We start from the raw sequence: 27,052 nt of genomic DNA, 5'->3' as shown, positions 1-27,052 counted from the left end.
TGTTGCAGCCAGTCTTCTCCTGTATACCTGAAGAGAGAATCATTAGGCAAGTCCCACTGTCCTCTCATTTCATGTCTAGGAGCGCAACTCTTTGTACAGGAGACCACGGCATGGTATTCATCTTCCTCTGCGTTTCCACAAATGCTGCAGGTACTGTCAACTTCCAGAGTGCGTCTCCATTTGTTCTTCTTAGTAGCCAGAGTATTTGTAGCAACTCTCCAACCAAAAAATTTCACTTTCTCTTGTACTTTTGATTTCCAGATGATATCCCAAATGGGTCGGTCATTGGCCTCATTGGCCGAGCTGGAAGATTGGGTGCTCGTTCGGTTTTGGAGCGCTACTGCCAGCTTGTACGCACTCCTGACTGCGTACAACAGTTCTCAAAAGGAAGAGTTAAAATGTGCATCATATAGAGTGAATTATGGAAAACACAATCTTCTATATATCCATCTAAAGTAGACACTGTTAACAGATAAATATTTCACTGTCGATACCCAAGTATCACTACAGGAAAAAACTTTAAAGCCGTGTATCCAATACACTCGGCTTATATTGATATAAACACGGTTTATATATAAGCTGAGTAAAACACCCGGCTTATATGACACAGTTTACACTCCATCGGCTTATAAGGTATAAGCCGAGTGCTAGTGCAAAAACTCTCGGTTTATGTATAAACCGTGTGTTTATAGGAGGCTCTCGGCTTACTAAAATAACATGACGGCAGCCGGAAGATAACGGCCACGTGTCACCGTTTGTATAAACCGAGTGTCTACTGAAGCCACACAGTTTATATATAAACCGAGTGCCTACAAGCGCTACACGTTTTATCTATAAACCAAGTACCAAAATGAGCCGCACGGTTTAAATATAAACCGAGTGCTTGCTTGAGCCACACGGTTTATATATAAACATGTAAACCGAGTGCCGACTCCTGCTGTACTCGGCTTATAGTCCAGCCGCTGTTACAAATATGCCTATAAGCCGTGTGCCTGGCACCTGGAGTACTCGGCTTATACAGCTCCCATGGCATAATATGCCTATAAGCCGGGTGCCATGTCCCTGGGACACTCGGTTTATAGGCCAGATTGCTTTTTTTTTCTGCATGCTTCAGCGAGCAGCGGCAACATGGCTTATATATCCAGCAAGCAACATGTCCAGCAAATATAGATCCAGGAAGTAATATATAGCCAAGGAAGGTTCACAACAACAATATATTACAACTTGACAACCATAACAAATTGACCATGAGTCCAAAGTCCACACAGGTACATATCCAACAAGGTTCACAAACAAAAGCATGAGTTCCAAGTTCACACCAAGCATGAACCTCAAACATGCAATGAGCTCCACCGTAGCATGTATGCCCACCGTCAACGGCATCCACAATGCAAACCTACAAGTCCATTACCAAACGCATGAGTTTTCAAAGTTAAGTTTCAAATGATCGATAAGGCACAAGAGTCAACAAGCATCAACATATAAGGTTCAAATTGAAGCTAAGAAGTATGAACAATATAAGCATCAACACTTGTGGGCTCTACTATCAACAATGCACAAGTTGTAAGTTGAGAAGCACAAAGACAAGACGCAAGCATCAACAATGCACAAACATAGACAACTACCTCGAGTGATCATTGTTGCAAGGAGGTCGAAGCGCCATGAGCCGTAGTGGGAGTCACTGGGCTTGCTTGTCCTGACTGAGAACACTTCAAGCACGAGAAGGTAAGATGGTAAGATTCATGATCTTTAAGCATGACTAGTCAACAATCCGTGCGACTGCACGGGCTAGTAATTTTTCCTAAAAGAGTATAAATCATTGGCGGCTCTTTGTATTGTTTCATTTTTTATGTGAGAAATAGAGAATTGTGTTATGAAACTTGATTGTAGTGCACTTAATATTGTTTCAATTAGTTGGACATTAGATAGTGGATTAATATTTCCATGGTCTGAGATTCATAGTTATCTTGTGCCTGTCTTGTGATTGTATTACAAATGCTTATGTTTAACCAAATAGCTCAAAATGGGTTCAAATGATAGACACATATGCAAATAATGCATATCTCTGCTTATCCTTCTATGAGGAAGTCCTACCACCAGATGTGAGCCAAACATTATTATATTTATAGCTTAGCTTAAATCCATAATTATTTAGGTGAGATCCTCTGCATCATATATTTCCTAACAGGAATATAAGGGTTAAAAATGCCGGCCATTTATATAAATGTAAAATGTACAACATAGTTAATATACTGAGAGACTTATATGTATCAAATACTAACTTTCTTTTTGTAATAGCACTTGGTTGCACATTATCCCGGGAAAAGACCCTTGGAATGGGCATTAAATTCATTTTCCTAAATGGGCATTGGCAGTTCAATTCTAAAGTATTACATGTAAGCATCAGTAATCCTCTCTTAGCTTAGTCCGCTTCAAGAAATCATATGATCCCATGTCTCCCAAATAATGTTGATCACCACATACATCCTAGATTTAAAGAGAGTAAATTATGTCGAGCACATGCACATGCATGTATAAATAAAATAGACTGTGCGCATGAAGTGCATACCTGCACCCTGGACATGGGATACAGCGGGGGAGTGGATGAGAAGCACACGCAGCCACTGTATGTCCTCGTTGTCGGTATTCTGCTTGATTATCCTCTTCATCGCTTGTTAATGTAAAGAAAAACAGTTGGTCAATAAAGAATCATACATTATTCAAGAAACCAAGCGATGGTATAACAAATAAATTGGAAGTGAACAAACGGCAAGATTTAATTTATTTTGCAATTTGTAGGATTCCCCAACTCGAAGAGAACTGTTGTTGAATATCATATGAAAGAATAATGGATTTGCATTATATGGATTTGCATTATATGGATTTGAGCCACATATTACACTATTTATAGAATTGAATTCAGGTAGCTAGTAAAATGATTGTCTTGATGATCGTTAACTTAGACCCATAAAAATTAATATTTTATTTTCACCCAATGACCATAGTTTCTAACGGGAATATTGGGGGCACAAAGTGCAAGACATCATATAGAAGTGCATCCATATGATGATCAAATACTGAAATCATTTTCTCGCAATAGAAGCACATGGTTACACACATCCCTCAGAATCTCACTTAACTGAAATGGGAGTTTATTTCTTGTAATAGTAACATTTTGTTACACATGTCCCCTCAAATATCCCTCAAGTGGAATGGACGTTAGTTGACAATAGTATATAGGAAGGCTCCCGAACACAAAAAATAGATATATGTTGTTCAAGTGCTGCATACAAAATGATGGTGGCAATAAATTTGAGCACATAAATATATATGAATAGAAGCATTGTAGTAAATGTTCTGTTGGAAATATACCATTGATGCAACAAATAAGAAAAACTGAAATTCAGCAAGGTGCTTGCGTGGGACATCACACATTAGTAATCCTTTCTTACCTTAGCCCCCTGAAACTAATCATATGATCCATGCTGTCCAAAATTATATGAGCTCATCATCCATGAATGAAGAGAAAAGGAGTAAAGTAGTGAGAAGAAATCATCCTAATAATCAAACCTCTAGTCCAGTATGCACCCTGTATAAAATAGAAATCTATGAAGTCATTACCTGCACCTGCAGACACGGTTTGCAGCCAAGGTGTGGATGAGAAGCTCATCCAGCAACTACACATCATCGCCGGTGGCTCTCGACTTGATTATCCTCTTCATTTTCTATGCTTCATTACGTAATCCATAACGACATGCTCAGTGAGCGTGTTTTTTGCTGCAGAACGCTTCCTCATATGTAAAAAAAGAAGAATTGCATCAAAATAGGGACACACCTTCAGTATAAATCTGAAGAATACAACATGATTCTTTCTGTTAATATATACTCCCACTGTTCCAAAATAGATACAACAGCATACCGGAGGGAGTATTACAGTATATGAGAACTGAGATACAACAGCATACCGCACATCTTCTTAAAGAAACAAATGGAGACTGAACTTATCTACTCATTATATGTGTCTAGTAAAGTCTGCACGTGTATGTATAACATATATATGAAATACAACATCATACAATTTAGTATCATAGATTCAGTGAAAAGACGCAAATTTCTAGGAAGTTTATTGGTGTTACAGAATCAGATCTTATAATTACATAACAACTCTTACTAAGCAAGTCCCAGCTCCATACAACAGATGCAAAAACTGTACAACAATCAACTCACATATGTTTTAATTATTTAGTACATCAACCTAACAAAAGAACGAAAATAAAGTTTAACAAGAAGAAACAATATTATTAAATCCTAGCGAGAGGTTAACTTGAGCATCATTTTTTTATTTTGCGTCTTGCTTTGAATAAATATTGTTCAGGTGCCTCCTTGTTGATGCATATACACTGCACATCTGCAACAACACCATCAAAGAAATTCCATCAGAACAAAGTACAGTTTGTGCTTGTAAGATGCACAGTCAAATTGGATTACTGGATGAGAATAAATTGAAAGAATAGATCAAAGTAAAAAAAGGCATATATTTTTTTTGCTTGTATGGAACAGAAAGAAGTAAACTGAATAAATCGTGTGATACTCCTAAACGACTAATCCACTTCCCAAAAACTTTAGAAGAGATTCTTGAGTTCCCTGTGCAGAAGTACGCCCACATAATTAGATTGTATATAGCATCTAGAAATCCTAGCTATCCAAGTAATATGTAGGTATGAAACTGAACAAGTGTGTAACAGAACATGCATGTGTTCCTGAAGATGCAATTGGGGGAGGGACGGGAACCAAGACCTGGTTACTTCTTGTTGTTGCATGAGGAGGAGATCAGCAGCGGCACCTCTGAGCACCTTCACGCCGGAGCACCTTGCCGCCGGAGGAGTCGGCCCTGGTCAACAGAGAGAGAGAGAGAGAGAGGTCAGAGAGAGAGGGAGAGAGAGAGAGAGAGAGAGAGAGAGAGAGACGGGGGCAGGGGGTTACCTGCCGGCGGAGAGATGGCCGTGCGACCTCAACCCTAGCGGACAGGGAGGGGCGGCGGCGCCGATGAGAGGGCTAGCTGGGGGCTCCTCATGCTCGGGAAGGGGGCGGGGAGGATCTATGCTCCTAGAGGACGGGGAGGGGCGGCGGCGCCGGGGGGTGACGGCGAGGCAGCCGGTGGGTGGAGGATGGGCGGCGGCGCGGGGTGGGGGGAGAAACAGGGGCGGCGCTCGGGAGAAGTGGGGGCTGAAGGCGCTCCGCGGTGGATCTGGGCCAAAATGGCCTCTTTCGCGCGTCTATTTTCGCAAGAAAGAAGTATACAAATCACCCTCAAATCCACTTTTTGGGATACATACCCCCTGAACTCAAAACCGGAATAAATAACACCCTCAAATCATCAAAACTAGGTTAATAACCCCCTTGAGTGGTTTTTGTCTAATTTTAAGTGGTTTTTGTCCCCATGATGCTGATTAGGCGGTGACGGGGCAGAAAACGCTGAGTGGGTCCCATTAGTCAGTTGCCTCTCTCTCATTTCTTTCTTTTTCCCCTCGCTCCCTTTCTTTCTTTCTTTCTCGTCAATCCCAGACGCCCTCTGCTGTCGCCTCTAGAATCGCCTCCCTGCTGGGGCCTGGCAATCACAGTTGCCCTCTGCTGCCGTCGCCGTTGTTTGCAGCTCGTCCATCACCGGCGGAACCAAACCATGTGTCCAGGTGCGTGACTCCATCTCTGCTGCTCCTCTGCTTCGTTTCTGGTCTTGTTCGCCGGCGGAATCGCGGCGTCGGTGTACGACCGCGTGCGTCGTAGAGGTGTGGGTTCGGGTGAGGGGAATTGGGCGTCTCTGTACAAGGGATTTAGGGGAAGAAGTATTGTTTTGGATGATGCCCTATTATGTTCCATCGGTACTACTAGAACAGATTGTAGTCTTGAATCTGAATAAACAAACACGTCGGCGGATACCTGCAAGATTCTCGTGATGGCGCTGATTCCTGTAAAAAGGGAAGCCAGCCATCCATATGAGCATCCCCAGCAGCACAGGGTGAAGCCGATGTCATTGGAGCTTGTACTTTATCACACCATTGGCGTTGGAGCAATTGACAAGCTTGTTGGACGTACTTTATCACACCAAAAGGGAAGCCAACCATCCATATGTACCAGTTGAAGAAGCTCGTCTCCTGCCGCTGCTCCACGGGGTCGGCCGTGTCGAACTGGTTGCCCCCAGCGCCGGCAGGCACGCGCGTGCCGCGCCGTCGCTGATGGGGATCAGGTAGAGGCCCAGGAGGAGCAGGCTCAGGTTGGAGCTACGGACCGTCTCTCGCAGGTCTGCTGGCCAATGGGACTGCAGGGCGGCGGGTGCGGCAAACGCCATTGCTTCCGCTGGTCGGCGGCGAGAGGCGAGAGGTGAGGCGAGGCGCCGGCGACTGGGAGAGATAAAGCGAGACGAGGGTTCGTCGGCGATTGGGGAATTTTTGCGAAAGAGAAAGGAGAAAGAGAGATAAGGGAGGGATATCTGACTAATGGGACCTACAGTAGCCTATTTAGAGTTTTTTTGCCCAGTCAGCCTAATCGGGGACAAAACCACTCAAAATTAGACAGAAACCACTCAAAGGCCTTATTAACCCGGTTTAGATGATTTGAGGGTGTTATTTGTCCCGGTTTTGAGTTAGGGGGGTATGTATCCCAAAAAGTGGATTTGAGGGGGGGTATGTATCCCGGTTTTGAGTCCCGCGCTCACTACTAAGCCTAGAATAGGCTGGTAAGCCGAGTGTCTTATAAAAACACACGGTTTACAATTCTTTTTAAATATTTTTATTTTATTTCAATAGAAAAAGTTTATTATTTTTACTTCTATAATTTCTATATTTTATTGTATTGTATTTTTACTATACATATTTTATTTTCTTCTTATTGTATTTTCTTTTTATTGTATTTTTTATTTCATTTTTTAATAAATAATGATTATTTCCTACGATGTCGCGATATCCCCAACATTGATTATTTGATACGATGTCGCGGCATGGAAAATCCTATGTGATGTCTTTGCGACATGTGTATGCCTTGTGCGGGCAAGGGAGGGGCAGTTTACTTCTTTGGGTGGGCGAAGTTACCTCGGCGGTATGGCTGATCCAACTGTTTAAATCCTCGTAAAATCGTAAGATGCCGGAAATCCTCATGAGCTAGCATGGCGTCATCACATGGCCCCTGTAGGGTGTGGTAAATGTTTGGGCGCGTTTCGAATATGCCTCACCTGATAATGCTTGTAAACTACACCATCTTCGAGGTAGCCTCTGGGTACCGACAGGGAACGTGTCTAGTTTGTGAAGGAAGTGCAGGTCATGTTGCTCCGTTGGCTTCGAAACTTCTCGTGCTCTCAAAGAAGGCCATGAAAAGACATGTGCCAAGCCCCCGCATTTTTCGGACCCGTCTGCAATATGTGATATATTTATTACACTACTAGAGTTTCACCATCGAAAATTGCAGATCTGTAAGGCGCCACATGAAATCTTGCCCAGAAGTGTCATGGGAAATCATATGTGTTGTCTTTGCGACAAGCGTAGGCCTTATGCATACGAGAGAAGGGCATGCCCGAACATCGGGGATGAAATTACCTGGCGGCTTGCCTGATCGAACTGTTTAAATCCTCGGAACCATACAATGCCGGAAATCCTCGGGAGCTGGCACGGTGTCATCACATGGCCCCTATAGGGTGTGGTAGAACTTTGGGCACGTTTTGATTATGCCACATCTGAGGCCGCTTGTAAACTACACCACCACCGAGGTAGTCTCTTGGTACCAAGAAGGACCGTGTCGGGTTTGTGAAGGAAGTGCCGGTCCTGTTGCTTTGTTGGCCTCAAAACTTTTCATGCTTCCAAACGAGGCCTTCGAATAACACGTGCCAGGCCCCCGCATTTTCTGGACCCGCATGTAATATTTGAGACATTTATTGTACTGCTAGGGTTCCTGCACCGGAAAATGCAGATCTGCAAGGCGCCATATGAAAGCATGTCTAGAAGCGGCATGGAAAATACTATGTGATGTCTTTGCGACATGCGTATGCCTTGTGCGGACGAGGGAGGGGTACGCCCTTACACCGGGGGCGAAATTATGTCCGCGACATGCCTGATCCAATCGTTTAAAGCATCGAAAAATCGTACGATGCCGGAAATCCTCGGGGGCTGGCATGGTGTCATCACATGCCCCCTTTAGGGTGTGATAGAAGTTTCGACACGTTTTGAATACGCCTCATTTGAGGCCACTTGTGAACTACCACCAGCTCCGAGGTAGTCTCTGTGTACCGAGAGGGAACGTGTCGGGTTTGTGAAGAGAGTGCGTCTCATGTTGCTCTGTTGGCCTAGAAACTTCTTATGCTCTCAAAGGAGGCCTTCAAATGACACGTGCCAGCCCCCTCCCCCCCCCCCCCCCGCATTTTTCGGACCCTCCTGCAATATTTGAGACATTTATTACACTGCTATGGTTTCTGCGTCAGAAATTGCAGATCTGCAAGGTGACAGATGAAATCATGCACAGAAGCGACATGAGAAATCCTATGTGATCTCTTTGCGACATGTGTAGGCCTTGTGCGGACGAGGGTGAGGCAGGCCCAGCCACCTACTTACTTCGGGTTGCCGAGTGCCTGGCCGTGTTTTGTCTCCCAGCGAAGAGCCAAGCACTGGGTCTAGAGTGAATTTTCAGTACTGACTTTTGCATCTGATCATAATATGGGTAACCTAGGGGGTCGGAAGAGTACACTAGTTACTTTTGCATGTGATCATAAAGTGGCGTTAAATTGGGAGTTTAAAAAATAAGACCCATAAACTAGTCGGGAGAAATTGGATGAGAAAGAAATAACAATAAATAATAAAGATAAATGCAATGAAAATCATTTTAAACCAAATTTCCATAAATTTCATGGGTTGCCAACGTATAAGCCGAGTGCTATCTTAGGACACATGGTTTACGTATTGTATAAGCCGAGTGTTATCTCAGGGCACACGGCTTACATACTGTATAAGCCGAGTGCTATCCCGCAGCACACGGCTTATAGGATGCTCCGTGACGGCGCCGTCAACTACCTCCATTGTAGACACGTGGCAGATGTCTTTGCTGAGTGCCAGCCGGAAGCCGAGTGCTTTTTCCTGTAGATACCGTGTGCTCACTATAAGCCGAGGGCTTTTTTCTACACTGGGCTTATAGATGGCTATAAGCTGAATCCTTCGCATTTGCCGGGTGCTTTTTTTTGCCTTGACACGGCTTAGATGCATATAAGCCGAGTACCCGAAATATAGCTCTCGGCTTATAGCCTAACACACGGGAAAACAGAATTTTCCTGTAGTGATGTTGAGAATAAGATCTCAAAAAAAAAGTATGTTGATAATAATGTACCCTGATTCACCGAAAACATTAAATCTACTATGTGTTTTGGGTCTATTTAGTTCGTGGCCAGATATAGGGAACGGGTATGGGCACTGAAAAAATAACAAATTGCTTGCTTCTGCGGATTTCTAGTGTCAGAGGAGTGCCCGTGGCAAGCGTGCACTCGCCGCTGCCTAGAAGGAAAGGCCGGCGCTGCGTGTATCGATCGATGCAGAGCCCGGGATGATCTCCTTTTTTCAGAAAGAAAAATAGGGCAGGGCAGATCTGACTACTCTAAGCGGAAATACCCTTCCTAGACAAAAGAGTCCCGTTGGAAACGGTCCTAATAAAACCTTCTGTGGATGTGGACCCCTATCCGCCGACATTACATTATTACCATGATGATAATCATAACGAACGGCCTGCAGGCACACACGTAGGCTATCTCGTCTACTTCGCCCGTGGCCATGGCGACGCCGACGCGGCTGCTGCTCCGGCTCCACTACTTCAGACGGCCTCCTCATGCCGCCCATCTCCTCCGCCGCTCGTCGCCGGTACGTACCGTTTCTTCTTTCTATACGCATGCCCGCTCTTTCACTTTAACCCATGGCTCTCGGCTGAACTTTGCAGTCCATGGATGCGCAGGCCGTGCGGCACCTTCACGTCGCCTCGCCGCGGGCAGCAGGCAACAGCAGCATCCGGTGGTTCCAACGATCACATACACACGCGCCGTCGTCGTCGCCGCCGCCACTGCCCCGCAACCGCATCCCCAGGGCGTTAGCGAATACCTTGGCCTGCACTTCTGCTGCTGCCCTCCTCGCCGGGAGCGGGAACGGGAACGACGACACATCAGATGACCGAGAGCTGCCACACGACCATGGAAGGGACAGGGAGAAGAGGCGGTGGACCGATGTTCTCATCGCTGTTTGCCTCATGTACGTTAGTGATCGAGGCAGTCAATGCTAAATATATTGTGCATACACGATGGTTTCATTTTCCTTTTTTACATGCATGCATGGTTTCCAATAGCATTGACTCTCAGCATCCTCTCAATCTTCTGCTTTCTCACCAAACTAGTAAATGCGCACGTGCAATGCACGTTAATATTTAGGCAATATATTAATTACACATAGATATTAGGTATGTTATTATTTGTGTGTTAATCTTATGATTAATGTAATATTTGGCATGCTATTAATTGCATGTTAAACACGTTTAACGTTCGTCATTGGAGCAGTCTAGGTCGTTGGATTGACTTGGTTCGATGGCCGAGATCAGTTGGATCTGCCTCTTTGGGTCTTTTTATATTAGTATAGATAAATGAAAGGAGCTTATTTCTTACGTTGATTTTTTTTCCTGCTTACCTTGAATTGAAGGGTTCATGGTGTGGATGTCGCAACAAAAGGAAGGCTTGATGTGTGGGGAACTAAGGTAGGTTTGTCATGTCCGTTTTTATTTCTGATCAACCGGAATTAGCGCTGAAAATTCATTCTAGTGTATCTATGTGTATTGTACTCCTATGTGGATTGTCATGCACCAATGACGCTGAATGCAACAATTAATGATTAATAATCGAAGCACAACGCCCTAATCAGAAAAGGGGAAATATGGCGTCTGCTCACATCATCTTTTCTACACGGGGGTATTATCCACCTTGGAGTACGTGTTCCTTCCTCTTTATTTTTGTCCAACTGAGAGTACAGACATGGCGCCCCATTGCTAACTTCATCTATATCATCGCGGTCGATGATGGACGCAGTTAAATATGTTCTCTTTGGATGATATCGGGCCTATGGTGGAAGAGGCTATTGGCCCTGCAAGATTTCTAGCTATTTATTGCACTTCAGCACTGGCAGGTACTCCTATTTATTTGTCCTTCACCTGTTTTTAATAATCCTGTGTCAAAAGAACCCATGAATGTACTATGTTTCTCTTTGTATTCATACAGGTTCACTGATGAGTTATTTGTTTACTCCCAAACCCTCTGTTGGTGCCTCCGATGCAATCTGTGGATTGGTATGCCTCTTTGTTGCCAAATGCAATTTTTCGCTTTTTTGTTTCTTGTTGCAGTACGAAAGTCGTATGTGCTTAACTCTACAATGCTTCATAATTTAATATGAATTGGACATTATCATGAACTAGCCGCTTACAGATTATAACACTGATGGATAATCTATTGATTGTTTTTTCATGTTTTTGGGTAATGAAAGCTTCAATCGACTTAAATCGTTACGTTCAAGGTGATGCAACTGACCACTGATCACTCCCGCAGCCCCGCCTTCTGCATAGCTAGACTGAATGTTGCCAAAAACTAGAGAGTTTATTACATGATAATAATCCCATCAAGGAGAAAAAAATGAAAATATCTTCACCTGGTTACTATTCTGACTGAACACAAAGGCAGAACCTACACCACATGCACATATCAGCACTAGTGTATGTCTTTGACATCAATCACAACACCATCCTCTTCGAGACTTCGAACATTGGAAATTCATTCCACCACATAACTTCGAACTTCAACTATGCAATCATATCCTACTTAAGGTGTTCTAAAAAATTTGGGATGCAAGAAATGCAATAGTCATCTGCAATGCGGATCAACATAGCTATCGATAATCAAGAACATTTTACAAGGTTTTATTCTCTACCTCATTGATATAGATAACAAAGCCATAATGATGTTGCCAATTCTTAGCTAACGTACCTCTCATCACCCACAAGTGTGCCTATGTTATTCTTGGTTTGTATGCCCGCGTTGATTTTTTATAAAGGTTCGAATCTACTAAAGTAGATTATATGGATGCAGAAAAATCTTTTTATTTTAGGATTAAGTCATTTATGCTTTGCTAGATCTACATAAGGTGGTAGAGCACCAATACAAAGCTACTACCACCATCCATGATATATATAAGTCACTCCTTAACTAACCATTGCATGCTGAAGGACCATGTAATATGGTTATTTTGATGGATTTAGTTGTATGATGAAACACGAATGTTTGGTTATATATATATATATATATATATATATATATATATATATATATATATATATATATATATATATATATATATATAGGATCTCATTGTTTCATCCACCTTTGTTTCTCTCTCGATGGCCAGATTAGCACGCACGCTGTTTATATGTGGAGGCATCGAGGGCATTTGGAAAAGGCACAAGAAAATCTAGAGGAAATCGCATTTGTGATTTTCATGAACCTGGTACATACCAATTTATTCACAATTTCACTTGATTGATTTTGATATTTGTCCCCCATATGTAGATCTCATGTGTGTGTTTTACAGTGCATTGGCCTTCTCTTAAGGCGCATCATTGACAACTGGGCTCATGTAGGTCTCCTTAAATGATTAATCTTTTCTCTACACAATATATGATTCATTCGGCAACAATTTATAGATGAAATGAAATGATTGATTAGCTTATACTTGGCTTGGTTCACATGCAGCTAGGAGGCTTGCTTGGGGGAGCGGCTATGGGATGGTTTGTCGGACCAAATTGGAGCGGCGGACCAGTGTCTATTGCAGAGGATGGAGCAATTGTGTTCCAAGACAGGGCGCCTCTTGCTCAGCTAATCAAGGGTACTAGAAGGCTAACCAAATGGAAAGATGCATGTAACGAACAACCTGACACCTAATTTGCTCCGATGTGTGCAAATACCTATGTATATCAGGAAGATCGGGATCTAGCAAAGTGCAAACAGTCGTTACATACTCTAGATATCTACCACTAGAACAGTTGAAGCACGTCACAGTCTCCTGACCAAGTCTATACTTTGTAACACCCACAATGTGGTTATATCTCCCACGTGTCATGGCACGACTTAGAGGCATAGCCGCATGGTAGGTCTGTCGCAAGAGGGATAATCTTTACACATCCCATGTATTGAATAAGAAAGGGATAAAGAATCGACTTACAATCGCCACTTCACACAATACATAAATATATCATACATCATCTAGAATACAATCAATGTCCGACTACGGAACCAAAATAAAGAAAGACCACCCCAAATGCTAGATCCCCGATCGTCCCAACTGGGCTCCTCTACTGATCATCCGGAAAAGAAACATAGTAACGGCCCGAATCCTCGTCGAACTCCCACTTGAGTATGGTAGTGTCCCCTGCACTGGCATCATTAGCACCTACATCTGTTTGGAAGTATCTGTGAGTCACGGGGGCTTAGCAATCTCACACCCGCGAGATCAGACTATTTAAGCTTAAGGGTAGGACAGGGTAGTGGGGTGGAGCTGCAGCAATCACTAGCATATATGGTGGCTAACTTACGCAAAAGAGAGCGAGAAGAGAAGCAACACACGATCGAGAAGCTATAAGTGATCAAGAAGTGATCCTAAAATTATTTACGTTCAAGCATAACACAAGACCGTGTTCACTTCCCGGACTTCGCCGAAAAGAGACCATCACGGCTACACACGCGGTTGATTCATTTTAATTAAATTAAGTGTCAAGTTCTCTACAACTGGATATTAACAAATTCCTATCTGCCCATAACCGTCGGCACGGTTTTCAAAAGTTCAAACCCTGCAGGGGTGTCCCAACTTAGGCCAACACAAGCTCTCATGGTCAATGAAGGATATTCCTTCTCCCAGGAAGACCCGATCAGACTCGGAATCCCGGTTACAAGACATTTCGACAATGGTAAAACAAGACCAACAAGACCACCCGACTATGCCGACAAATCCCGATAGGAGCTGCACATATCTCGTTCTCAGGGCACACCGGATAAGCTAAGCGTACAGGTACCAACATAACCCAAGTTGTCAAGGGACGGTCCCGCACGGTGCACTAGTTTGGACTAACACTCAGGAGAGCACTGTCCTGGGGTTTAAAAATAAAGATGACCCTTGAGTCCGCGGAACCCAAGGGAAAAGGCTTAGGTGGCAAATGGTAAAACCAAGGTTGGGCCTTGCTGGAGGAGTTTTATTCAAGGCGAACTGTCAAGGGGTTCCCATTATCACCCAACCGCGTAAGGAACGCAAAATCAAGGAACATAACACTGGTATGAAGGAAACTAGGGCGGCAAGAGTGGAACAAAACACCAGGCATAAGGCCGGGCCTTCCACCCTTTACCAAGTATATAGATGCATTAAAGTAAATAAGAGATAATAATGATATCCCAACAAAATCCATGTTCCAACATGGAACAAACTTCATCTTCACCTGCAACTAGCAACGCTATAAGAGGAGCTGAGCAAAAGCGGTAACCTAGCCAAACAACGGTTTGCTAGGAAAGGTGGGTTAGAGGCTTGACATGGCAATATGGGAGGAATGATATAGCAAGTGGTAGGTAGAGCGGCATAGCAATAGAACAAACAACTAGCAAGCAAAGATAGAAGTGATTTCGAAGGTATGGTCATCTTGCCTGCAAAGTTCTCAGAGTTGACGAAAGCTTGATCCTCGTTAGCGTACTCGACAGGTTCCTCGATCACGTACTCGTGTCCCGGATCTACCCAAAGCAAGAACACAAGCAAAGGACCAACAATCAATCACGGTGCAATGCACAAGCAACATGATGCAAAACATGGCATGATATGCGAGATGTAATATGCAATGCATATGCGTGCTCCGGAAGGAAAAGATTGATCAAGGCATCAACTTGGCAAACCAAGTGTGCCGCTGGAAAGATGAGATGATTTCGGTCGAAATCGATATAAAGATCGCCGGAAACGGACGCACGGTTTGCAAATGGCAAGCAAAACAATAATGGCACAATTCTGCGATTAACAGCACAATGCCATCTAGAATGCAACAAGAAACTAAGTTACTGCACTCCAACATAGCAACAAAGCATATGGCAGTGATGTACTCAAGATGTTTGACAAAACATGAACACTGAGCTACGGCTAAATCACACAAGAGCAGGTCTAAACAAGCATGGCAAAAATGCAAAAGATATCAGCTTCACAGACTTAGTGAAAATACTAATATGCCAGGAATAACATCAGGAAGCCATGTTTAGAGCAAGCAAACAACATGCTACAGGAACATATCATAGCAAACAAAGGCATGACATGATTCTACTAAATGCATAGAACAAAAGTCTCTTACTAATCATGAGCCAAAAAGGCATAGAAGATATGATGACACCCATGTAAACATAGCAAGTTTTATTAACAGTTTCAGACTTAGCAGAAAACAGAGCATGGCATAAAAAGAATTATGAAGGCATCTTTGCGAGCTCAAATCACTCATCATAAAGTATTGAATGACAAAACAAGCATGGCAACAGCAAGATGACATGTTCATGAAGCTAACCATGGCAAGAGAAAGTTCATAGCATGCATGGATCACTAGCAACAACCATGGAAAAATTGATTAACATGTAAACAATCTGCCAGGAACATTTTATAGCAAAAGTAGAGCAATAATAAGACATGCTAGGGCACTCCATAATTTCAAACAGGGGCATGGATGGATAGAGAATAACCATATGTTCAAAACACCCTTACTGAAGATACTCAAAACAAGCATGGATCTCACTGTAGCATCATGTTTACATGGCATCAAAATAACAGCAGGAAAATGACTTAGCAAAATCCTAAGTCCCTGAAAACAGCAATATCACGAAGGCTACTTTGCATGCTTGTGCTAGTCACCACATTGATCAGAAAAATACATGGCAAGCACCCCTGTAAAGATATCATGGAATAGCTCAAAACACATGTAGATCTCATGCCCATATGAAGCACACATCAAATGTGGCAAAAATAACAAATCATCATAATCTGCTAAGTAACAGGAGTAAACATTTTATAGCACTCTTGCATCAATGATTAGGGCATCAAGATGACCTCAAACAAGCATGCCACGATGGAATGAAATGAAGAGCATCTCCCAATGAACATTTTGATATATCATGCACATGAAACGGAGCTACGGTCATGGTATTATGGGGCAATGAACAGGGGCATAAAATGTTAGGGACTTGGAAGAAATCAACCTCTGAAACTGGACGGGATCGAACCGGGACGGAGTGGATCCGGGACGGAGGGGCACCGTTTGGTTGGATGGGCGGGTGGATCTGATCCAACCCACGATGGATCCGGCTCCGGCGAGCGTGGCGGCGCGCACGGGAGCCGAGGCGGCAGGGCACTACACGCGGATGCCAAGGCGATGAGCAGGGAGGTGGCGGCGCACTGCGCGGATGCCGAGGTGGCGGGGTGGCACGCACGGAAGCCGAGGCCGGTGGGGCGGCGGTGAAGGGCGCGAGGTCGTGCGGCGGCGGCGCGCCGGCGATGGAGGCGACGGAGGCGTGTCGGTCGGCGGCGGGGCCTGTGGAGGCGTGGGCGGACGGCGGCGGGGCGCGGGTGGTGGCGTACGGGCCCACGGGGGCCAGATCTAGGCCCGCCGGGCCTCGGCGCCGCGCGGGGCGGCGGCGGTGACGTGGTGGCGTGGGAGTGGCTGAGGCGGCGGGGCGGACGCGTCCGGCCCGATCCGGACGTGTTCAGCGGCGGCGGGGGATGCAGATCTAGGGTTTGGACCCGGATTTGGAGGAGGGGTGCACATATTTATAGCTAGGAGGAGGTAGGGTGTCCAAATGGAGTGTAGTTTTCGCCCACAAGATCGTGATCCGACGACGAAGGACATGGAGATGGTTTGGATGGGTTATTGGACCGTTTTGGAGGGGTGTTGGGCTGCAACACACACGAGGCCTTTGCGGTTCCTCGGTTAACCGTTGGAGCATCAAACGGACTCCAAATGACACGAAATTTGACAGGCGGTCTACTGGTGGTGTACCAAGGCCACTTGGCAAATCTCGGTCCATTCCGAGAATGTTTAACAACCCAGCAACCAAATAACAAAGAGTCTCTTGTGTCCCCAACAATCTAATACAATGGTTATAGGTGCACTAGTTCGGTGAAGAGATGGTGATACAAGTGTAATATGGATGGTAAATATAGGTTTTTGTAATCTCAAAATATAAAAACAGCAAGGTACCTAGTAACAAAAGTGAGCAAAAACGGTATTGCAATGCTTGAAAACAAGGCCTAGGGTTCATACTTTCACTAGTGCAAGTTCTCTCAACAATGATTACATAATTAGATCATATAACAATCCCTCAACATGCAACAAAGAGTCACTCCAAAGTTTCTATCGCGGAGAACATAACATGAAATTGTTTGCAGGGTACGAAACCACATCAAAGTTATTCTTTTCGATCAATCCATTGAGCTATTCCTATAAGTGTCACAAACAACCCTAAAGTGCTACCTCTTTTAGCACTGCGTTGGTTTTTCCCCGAAGAGGAAGGGATGATGCAGCAAAGTAGCGTAAGTATTTCCCTCAGTTTTTGAGAACCAAGGTATCAATCCAGTAGGAGGCTACACGCAAGTCACTCGTACCTGCACAAAACAAATAAATCCTCGCAACCAACGCAAATAGGGGTTGTTAGGGGCACTTACGAGAGTGAGATCTGATAGATATGATAAGATAATATTTTTGGTATTTTTATGATAAAGATGCAAAGTAAAATAAAGGCAAGGTCAATAACTAAGTAGTAGGAGATTGATATGATAAAGATAGACCCGGGGGCCATAGGTTTCACTAGTGGCTTCTCTCGAGAGCATAAGTATTCTATGGTGGGTGAACAAATTACTGTTGAGAAATTGACATAATTGAGCATAGTTATGAGAATATCTAGGTATGATCATGTATATAGGCATCACGTCCGAGACAAGTAGACCGACTCCTGCCTGCATCTACTACTATTACTCCACTCATCGACCGCTATCCAGCATGCATCTAGAGTATTAAGTTAAAAACAGAGTAACGCCTTAAGCAAGATGACATGATGTAGAGATATAGACTCATGCAATATGAAGAAAACCCCATCTTATTATCCTCGATGGCAACAATACAATACGTGCCTTGCTGCCCTTACTGTCACCGGGAAAGGACACCGCAAGATTGTACCCAAAGCTAAGCACTTCTCCCATTGCAAGAAAGATCAATCTAGTAGGCCAAACCAAACTGATAATTCGAAGAGACTTCCAAAGATAACCAATCATACATAAAAGAATTCAGAGAAGATTCAAATATTATTCATAGACAGACTTGATCATAAACCCACAATTCATCGGTCTCAACAAACACACCGCAAAAAGAAGATTACATCGAATAGATCTCCACAAGAGAGGGGGAGAACATTGTATTGAGATCCAAAAAGAGAGAAGAAGCCATCAAGCTACTAACTATGGACTCGTAGGTCTGAAGTAAACTACTCACACTTCATCGGAGAGGCTATGGTGTTGATAGCCCTCCGTGATCGATGCCCCCTCCAGCGGAGCTCCGGAACAGGCCCCAAGATGGGATCTCGTGGATACAGAAAGTTACGACGGTGGAATTAGGGTTTTTGCTCCTCTTCTAATCATTTAGGGGTACGTGGGTATATATAGGAGGAAGAAGTACGTCGGTGGAGCAACAGGGGCCCCACGAGGGTGGAGGGCGCGCCTGGGGGGTAGGCGCGCCCCCTACCTCGTGGGCTCCTGTTAGCTAGCTTGACGTAGGGTCCAAGTATCCTAAGTTGTATTCGGTGAGAAAATCACGTTCCCAAAGGTTTCATTCCGTTTGGACTCATTTGATATTCCTTTTTTTCGAAACCCTAAAATAGGCAAAAAAACAGCAATTCTGGGTTGGGCCTCCGGTTAATAGGTTAGTCCCAAAAATAATATAAAAGTGGATAATAAAGCCCAATAATGTCCAAAACAGTAGATAATATAGCATGGGGCAATCAAAAATTATAGATACGTTGGAGACGTATCAAGCATCCCCAAGTTTAATTCCTGCTCGTCCTCGAGTAGGTGAATGATAAAAACAGAATTTTTGATGCGGAGTGCTACTTGGCATAATTTTAATGTAATTCTTCTTAATTGTGGTATGAATATTCAGATCCGAAAGATTCAAAACAAAAGTTCATATTGACATAAAAATGATAATACTTCAAGCATACTAACTAAGCAATTATGTCTTCTCAAAATAACATGGCCAAAGAAAGTTCATCCCTACAAAATCATATGGTTTAGTCATGTTTCATTTTCGTCACACAAGAATGCTATCATCATGCACAACCCCGATGACAAGCCAAGCAATTGTTTCATACTTTAGTAATCTCTAACCTATAAACTTTCACGCAATATATGAGCGCGAGCCATGGACATAGCACTATAGGTGGAATAGAATATAATGAGGGGGCTATGTGGAGAAGACAAAAAAGGAGAAAATCTCACATCAACGAGGCTAATGAATGGGCTATGGAGATGCCCACCGATTGATGCAAGGAGTATGGATTGCCATGCAACGGATGCACTAGAGCTATAAATGTATGAAAGCTCAACAAAAGAAACTAGTGGGTGTGCATCCAACTTGCTTGCTCACGAAGACCTAGGGCACTTGAGGAGGCCCATTGTTGGAATATACAAGCCAAGTTCTATAATAAAAAATTCCCACTAGTATATGAAAGTGATAACATGAGAGACTCACTACTATGAAGATCATGGTGCTACTTTGAAGCACAAGTGTGGCAAAGGATAGTAACATTGTCCCTTCTCTCTTTTTCTCTCATTTTCATTTTTTGGGGGCCTTCTCTTTTTATGGCCTTTTTCCTTTTTTATTCCTCACTTGGGACAATGCTCTCGAAAATGATGATCATCACACTTCTATTTATTTACAACTCAATGATTACAACTCGATACTAGAACAAAAGATGACTCTATATAAATGCCTCCGGCAGTGTACCGGGATATGCAATGACTCATGAGTGACATGTATGAAAGAATTATGAACGATGGCTTTTCCACAAATACTATGTCAACTTCATGATCATGCTAAGCAATATGACAATGATGAATGTGTCATGATGAACGGAATGATGGAAAGTTGCATGGCAATATATCTCGGAATGGCTATGGAAATGCCATAATAGGTAGGTATGGTGGCTGTTTTGAGGAAGATATAAGGAGGTTTATGTGTGAAAGAGCCTATCATATCACGGGGTTTGGATGCACCAGCGATGTTTGCGCCAACTCTCAATGTGAGAAAGGGCAATGCACGGTACCGAAGAGTCTAGCAAAGATGGAAGGGTGAGAGTGCGTATAATCCATGGACTCAACATTAGTCATAAAGAACTCACATACTTATTGCAAAAATCTACAAGTCATCAAAAACCTCGGTACTACGAGCATGCTCCTAGGGGGATAGATTGGTAGGGAAAGACCATCGCTCGTCCCCGACCGCCAGTCATAAGGAAGACAATCAAATAACACCTCATATTTCAAATTTGTTGCATAACGTTTACCATACGTGCATGCTACGGGACATGCAAACTTCAACACAAGTATTTCTCAATTTCACAACTACTCAACTAGCACGACTTTGATATTATTACCTCCATGTCTCAAAACAATCATCAAGCATCAAACTTCTCTTAGTATTCAACACACTCATAAGAAAGTTTTATTATTAATCTTGCATACCAAGCATATTAGGATTTTAAGCAAATTACCATGCTATTTAAGACTCTCAAAATAATCTAAGTGAAGCATGAGAGATCAATAGTTTCTATAAAACAAATCCACCACCGTGCACTAAAAGATATAAGTGAAACACTAGAGCAAAATTATATAACTCAAAAGATATAAGCGAAGCACATAAAGTATTCTAACAAATTCCAAATCATGTGTGGCTCTCTCAAAAGGTGTGTACAGCAAGGATGATTGTGGTAAACTAACAAGCAAAGACTCAAATCATACAAGACGCTCCAAGTAAAACACATATCATGTGGTAAATAAAAATATAGCTCCAAGTAAAGTTACCGATAGAAGTAGACGAAAGAGGGGATGCCTTCCGGGGCATCCCCAAGCTTTGGCTTTTAGGTGTCCTTAGATTATCTTGAGGGTGCCATGGGCATCCCCAAGCTTAGGCTCTTGCCACTCCTTGTTCCATAATCCATCAAATCTTTACCCAAAACTTGAAAGCTTCACAACACAAAACTTAAAGTAGAAAACTCGTGAGCTCCATTAGCGAAAGAAAACAAAAGACCACTTCAAGGTACTGTAATGAACTCATTCTTTATTTATATGGGTGTTATACCTACTGTATTCCAACTTCTCTATGGTTCATAAACTATTTTACTAGCCATAGATTCATCAAAATAAGCAAACAACACACGCAAAACAGAATCTGTCAAAAACAGAACAGTCTGTAGTAATCTGTAGCTAGCGCAAGATATGGAACCCCAAAAATTCTAAAATAAATTGCTGGACGTGAGGAATTTATCTATTAATTATCTGCAAAAATAATTAACTAAATATCAATTTACAAATAAAAATGACAGCAGTTCTCGTGAGCGCTATAGTTTCTTTTTTTTACAGCAAGTTCAACAAGACTTTCCCCAAGTCTTCCCAACGGTTCTACTTGGCACAAACACTAATTAAACACAAAAAACACAACCAAGACAGAGGATAAATAATTTATTTATTGAATAACAGAAAGGAAAAATATTGGGTTGTCTCCCAACAAGCGCTATCGTTTAAAGCCTTATAGCTAGGCATAAAATTTCAATGATGCTCACATGAAAGACAAGAACTGAAGCACAAAGAGAGCATCATAAAACACGTGACAAACACATCTAAGTATAACATACTTCCTATGCATAGGCATCTTATAGTAAAACAAATTATCAAGGCAAGCAAAAACTAGCATATGCAAGGAAGCGGAAAGAAACAATAGCAATCTCAACATAACGAGAGGTAATTTAGTAACATGAAAATTTCTACCACCATATTTTCCTCTCTCATAATAATTACATGTAGAATAATAAGCAAATTCAACAATATAGCTATCACAAAACATATTCTTAACAAGATCCACATGTATGCAAAGTTGAAACTCTTCCAAAATAGTGGGATTAACATTAACTAAAGTCATGACCTCTCCAAACCCACTTTCAATAATATTGCAAACACTATTATCAATCTCATATTCATCATGGGGCTTAAATAAATTTTCAAGATCAAAAGTAGAATCACCCCAATCATGATCATTGCAACAAATAGTAGTCATAGCAAAACTAGCATCCCCAAGCTTAGGGTTTCGCATATCATTAACACAATTGACATTAAGAGAATTTATAATAACATCATTGCAATCATGCTTTTCATCGAAGGAACTATCAAGTATGGGTGCAATAGCAACGATCTCATGTTTAACATAAGGAACTATAGCAAATTCATCTTCATAAATATTGGCATCATGGCCACAAGAATAGCAGGCATTATGTTCATCAAGGGATATTTCAACCAAATCATCGAAATCATCATTATCTATAGATTCATGCATATCATTATTTTCTTCCAAAGCAACGTTCATTCTTTCAATAAATTCTTGGACATAGACATTATGAGCAAAGTTTTCATTGCAATATTTAAGTATGATGGAATTTTCAGATTTATTGAGAGTAAAATCATACTTTTCAATCAAAGAAGCAACTTCATGAGCACCCTTAAAAACGACAAATTCTTCAATTTGTTTGATATCATAATAACTATAAACATCCTTTGCATAAGAAGATAAGATTTCATTATCATTGAACTCACATAGGTAGGGAAGGTGTTTTTTAGGATTCTTAGAGCAACAAGTAAAATCACAAATTTCACAAAGATTCCAAGCATAGCATAGCAAACTATTTATATGATACCATAAGAGCTTCCCTTTTTCAGACAAACAATGACGCACAAAATGAGCATGCTCATCTAAAGATTTCCCATCAACTAGGCTAGTTGGGGTTTCAGCACGAGCACATAAGGATCGAAGATGATCCAGGTAGAACACTTTAAGTGGATCCATATCAATAGATTTTTAGCAAGCAAAGATGCAAGCAAATAGAAGGCACATGGAAATACAAACAAGGATACATACGGGAAGAAGGAAAACAAAAGAGGAGGCAAATAGAACGGCAAGGGAGAAGTGGGGGGAGAGGAAAACGAGAGGCAAATGTCAAATAATGTAATGCGGGAGATAAGGGTATGTGATGGGTACTTAGTATGTTGACTTTTGCGTAGACCTTCCCGGCAACGGCGCTAGAAATCCTTCTTGGTACCTCTTTTAGCACTGCGTTGGTTTTCCCCAAAGAGGAAGGGATGATGCAGCAAAGTAGCGTAAGTATTTCCCTTAGTTTTTGAGAACCAAGGTATCAATCCAGTAGGAGGCTACACGCAAGTCCCTCGTACCTGCACAAAACAAATAAATCCTCGCAACCAACGCAAATAGGGGTTGTCAATCCCTATAGGGCCACTTACGAGACTGAGATCTGATAGATATGATAAGATAATATTTTTGGTATTTTTATGATAAAGATTCAAAGTAAAATAAAGGCAAAGTAAATAACTAAGTAGTAGGAGATTGATATGATAAAGATGGACCCGGGGCCCATAGGTATCACTAGTGGCTTCCCTCGAGAGCATAAGTATTCTACGGTGGGTGAACAAATTATTGTTGAGCAATTGACATAATTGAGCACAGTTATGAGAATATCTAGGTATGATCATGTATATAGGCATCATGTTCGAGACAAGTAGACCGACTCCTGCCTGCATCTACCACTATTACTCCACTCATCGACCGCTATCCAGCATGCATCTAGAGTATTAAGTTAAAAATAGAGTAACGCCTTAAGTAAGATGACATGATGTAGAGGTATAGACTCATGCAATATGAAGAAAACCCCATCTTGTTATCCTCGATGGCAACAATACAATACGTGCCTTGCTGCCCTTACTGTCACCGGGAAAGGACACCGCAAGATTGAACCCAAAGCTAAGCACTTCTCCCATTGTAAGAAAGATCAATCTAGTAGGCCAAACCAAACTGATAATTCGAAGAGACTTGCAAAGATAACCAATAATACATAAAAGAATTCAGAGAAGATTCAAATATTATTCATAGATAGACTTGATCATAAACCCACAATTCATCGGTCTCAACAAACACACTGCAAAAAGAAGATTACATCGAATAGATCTCCACAAGAGAGGGGGAGAACATTGTATTGAGATCCAAAAAGAGAGAAGAAGCCATCAAGCTACTAACTATGGACCCGTAGGTCTAAAGTAAACGACTCACACTTCATCGGAGAGGCTATGGTGTTGATGAAGAAGCCCTCCGTGATCGATGCCCCCTCCGGCGGAGCTCCGGAATAGGCCCCAAGATGGGATCTCGTGGATACAGAAAGTTACGGCGGTGGAATTAGGGTTTTTGCTCCTCTTCTGATCGTTTGGGGGTACGTGGGTATATATAGGAGGAAGAAGTACGTCCATGGAGCAACAGGGGCCCCACGAGGGTGGAGGGCACGCCTGGGGGGTAGGCACGCCCCCCTACCTCGTGGGCTCCTATTAGCTGGCTTGACGTAGGGTCCAAGTCTCCTGAGTTGTATTTGGTGAGAAAATCACGTTCCCGAAGGTTTCATTCCGTTTGGACTCCGTTTGATATTCCTTTTCTTCGAAACCCTAAAATAGGCAAAAAAAACAACAATTCTGGGCTGGGCCTTCGGTTAATAGGTTAGTCCCAAAAATAATATAAAAGTGGATACTAAAGCCCAATAATTTCCAAAACAGTAGATAATACAGCAGGCAGCAATAAAAAATTATCGATACGTTGGAGACGTATCATAGAGTTCGTAGTAAAATAACACCATATGATACACATGAATCAACCCTAATGTCACCTAGATACTCCAATGTCACCACAAGTATCTACGAGTCAATTATACGATATGCATCAAACAACTTCAGATTCATAATATTCAATCCAACACAAAGAACCTCAAAGAGTGTCACAGGATTCCTACCGAAGAAACAAGGACGAAAACATGCATCAACCCCTATGCATAGACCCCAATGTCACCTCGGGAATTCGCGAGTTGAGTGCCAAAACATACATCAAGTGAATCAATAGAACAACCCATTGTCACCACGGGTATCCCACGCAAGACATACATCAAGTGTTCTCAAATCCATAATAGTATTCAATCCGATAATAGTGAAACCTCAAAGGTAAAACTCAATTCATCACAAGAAGGTAGAAGGGGAGAAACATCATATGATCCAATCATAGTAACAAAGCTCGCGATACATCAAGATCGTGCCAAATCAAGAACACGAGAGAGAGAGAGAGAGAGATCAAACACATAGCTACTGATACATACCCTCAACCCCGAGGGTGAACTACTCCCTCCTTGTCATGGAGACCGCCGGGACGATGAAGATGGCCTCCATTAATGGTTTCCCCCTCCGACAGGGTGCCAGAACGAGCTCCCGATTGGATTTTCGTGGCTATAGAGGCTTGCTGCAGCGGAACTCCCGATCTAGGTTTCTTTCTGGAGGTTTCTCTATTTATAGAAATTTTTGGCGTCGGTTTCACGTCAGGTGGTTCCCGAGGGACCCACAAGGCAGGGGCGCGCCCTAGGGGGCGTCCTCCACCCTTGTGGTTGCCTCGGGACTCCTCTGGTCAATCTCCTATGCCACATGGGTCTCTTTCTGGTCCTTAAAAAATCACCGTAAATTTTCAGCTCGTTTGGACTCCGTCTGGTATTCCTTTTCTGTAAAACTCAAAAATAAGGAAAAACGGAAAGTGGCACTGGGCTCTAGGTTAATAGGTTAGTCCCAAAAATAATATAAAATAGCATATTAATGCATATAAAACATCCAAAACAAATAATATAATAGCATGGAACAATCAAAAATTATAGATATGTTGGAGACGTATCAAGCATCCCCAAGCTTAATTCCTGCTCGTCCTCGAGTAGGTAAATGATAAAAACAAAATTTTTGATGTGGAGTGCTACCTAACATATTTATCCATGTAATCTTCTCTATTTTGGCATGAATATTCTGATCCATAAGATTCAAAACAAAAGTTTAATATCGACATAACAACAATAATACTTCAATCATACTAACAAAGCAATCATGTCTCCTCAAAATAGCATGGCCAAAGAAAGTTATCCATTACAAAATCATATAGTCTGGCTATGCTCCATCTTCATCACACAAAGTATTAAATCATGCCCAACCCCGATGAAAAGCCAAGCAATTGTTTCATACTTTATATGTTCTCAAACTTTTTCAACTCTCACGCAATACATGAGCGTGATCCATGGATATAGCACTATAGGTGGAATAGAATATGGTGGTTGTGGAGAAGACAAAAAGAAGAAGATAGTCTCACATCAACTAGGCATATCAACGGGCTATGGAGATGCCCATAAATAGATATCAATGTGAGTGAGTAGGGATTGCCATGCAACGGATGCACTAGAGCTATAAGTGTATGAAAGCTCAAAAAGAAACTAAGTGGGTGTGCATCCAACTCGCTTGCTCATGAAGACCTAGGGCAATTTGAGGAAGCCCATCAATGGAATATACAAGCCAAGTTCTATAATGAAAATTTCCCACTAGTATATGAAAGTGACAACATAGGAGACTCTCTATCATGAAGATCATGGTGCTACTTTGAATCACAAGTGTGGAAAAATGGTAGTAACATTGCCCCTTCTCTCTTTTCTCTCTCTTTTTGTGTGGGCTTCTTTGGCCTATTTTATTTTTTGGGGGCTTCTTTGGCCTCTTTTATTTTTTGTAAAGTCCGGAGGCTCATCCCAACTTGTGAGGGAATCATAGCTTCCATCATC

General features: G+C 42.5%; 1 protein-coding gene and 1 long non-coding RNA gene across 4 annotated transcripts; one reads left to right on the top strand and one right to left on the bottom strand.

Moving 5' to 3' along the window:
- Positions 1-1,198: 1,198 nt before the first annotated feature.
- On the bottom strand, positions 1,199-5,316 carry LOC123186737 (uncharacterized). Of its 2 annotated transcripts, XR_006493702.1 has the most exons (7): positions 4,984-5,316; positions 4,798-4,891; positions 3,622-4,408; positions 3,453-3,485; positions 2,570-2,671; positions 1,626-1,709; positions 1,199-1,396 (listed from the first exon to the last, which is right to left on the bottom strand). It is a non-coding gene; the product is annotated as an uncharacterized lncRNA (long non-coding RNA). The 2 variants fall into 2 exon arrangements; XR_006493703.1 differs by lacking the exon at positions 3,453-3,485.
- A 4,409-nt stretch (positions 5,317-9,725) lies between these two features.
- On the top strand, positions 9,726-13,148 carry LOC123186736 (RHOMBOID-like protein 10, chloroplastic). Of its 2 annotated transcripts, none has more exons than XM_044598447.1 (9): positions 9,726-9,884; positions 9,976-10,265; positions 10,707-10,761; positions 10,909-10,989; positions 11,090-11,186; positions 11,279-11,346; positions 12,456-12,554; positions 12,639-12,683; positions 12,800-13,148. In XM_044598447.1, exons 1-9 carry the CDS (start codon positions 9,798-9,800, stop codon positions 12,986-12,988), a joined length of 1,011 nt encoding a protein of 336 aa, XP_044454382.1. In that variant the 5' UTR covers positions 9,726-9,797; the 3' UTR covers positions 12,989-13,148. The 2 variants fall into 2 exon arrangements, with proteins under 2 accessions (XP_044454382.1, XP_044454381.1); XM_044598446.1 differs by having other exon boundaries at positions 9,961-10,265.
- The last annotated feature ends 13,904 nt before the right edge of the window (positions 13,149-27,052 follow it).

The sequence above is a fragment of the Triticum aestivum genome, chromosome 2A (genome assembly GCF_018294505.1).
Source record: "Triticum aestivum cultivar Chinese Spring chromosome 2A, IWGSC CS RefSeq v2.1, whole genome shotgun sequence".
NCBI lineage: Eukaryota > Viridiplantae > Streptophyta > Magnoliopsida > Poales > Poaceae > Triticum > Triticum aestivum.
This window is presented reverse-complemented; position numbering and strand designations above follow the sequence as displayed.

Bases quoted from the DNA above. Each gene is read 5' to 3' on its own strand.
- LOC123186736 (XM_044598446.1), top strand. From the start codon at position 9,798: ATGGCGACGCCGACGCGGCTGCTGCTCCGGCTCCACTACTTCAGACGG. The intron at 10,266-10,706 runs GTACGTTAGTGA...CTTGAATTGAAG, and splicing joins CTCATCGCTGTTTGCCTCAT to GGTTCATGGTGTGGATGTCG. The intron at 12,684-12,799 runs GTAGGTCTCCTT...GTTCACATGCAG, and splicing joins TCATTGACAACTGGGCTCAT to CTAGGAGGCTTGCTTGGGGG.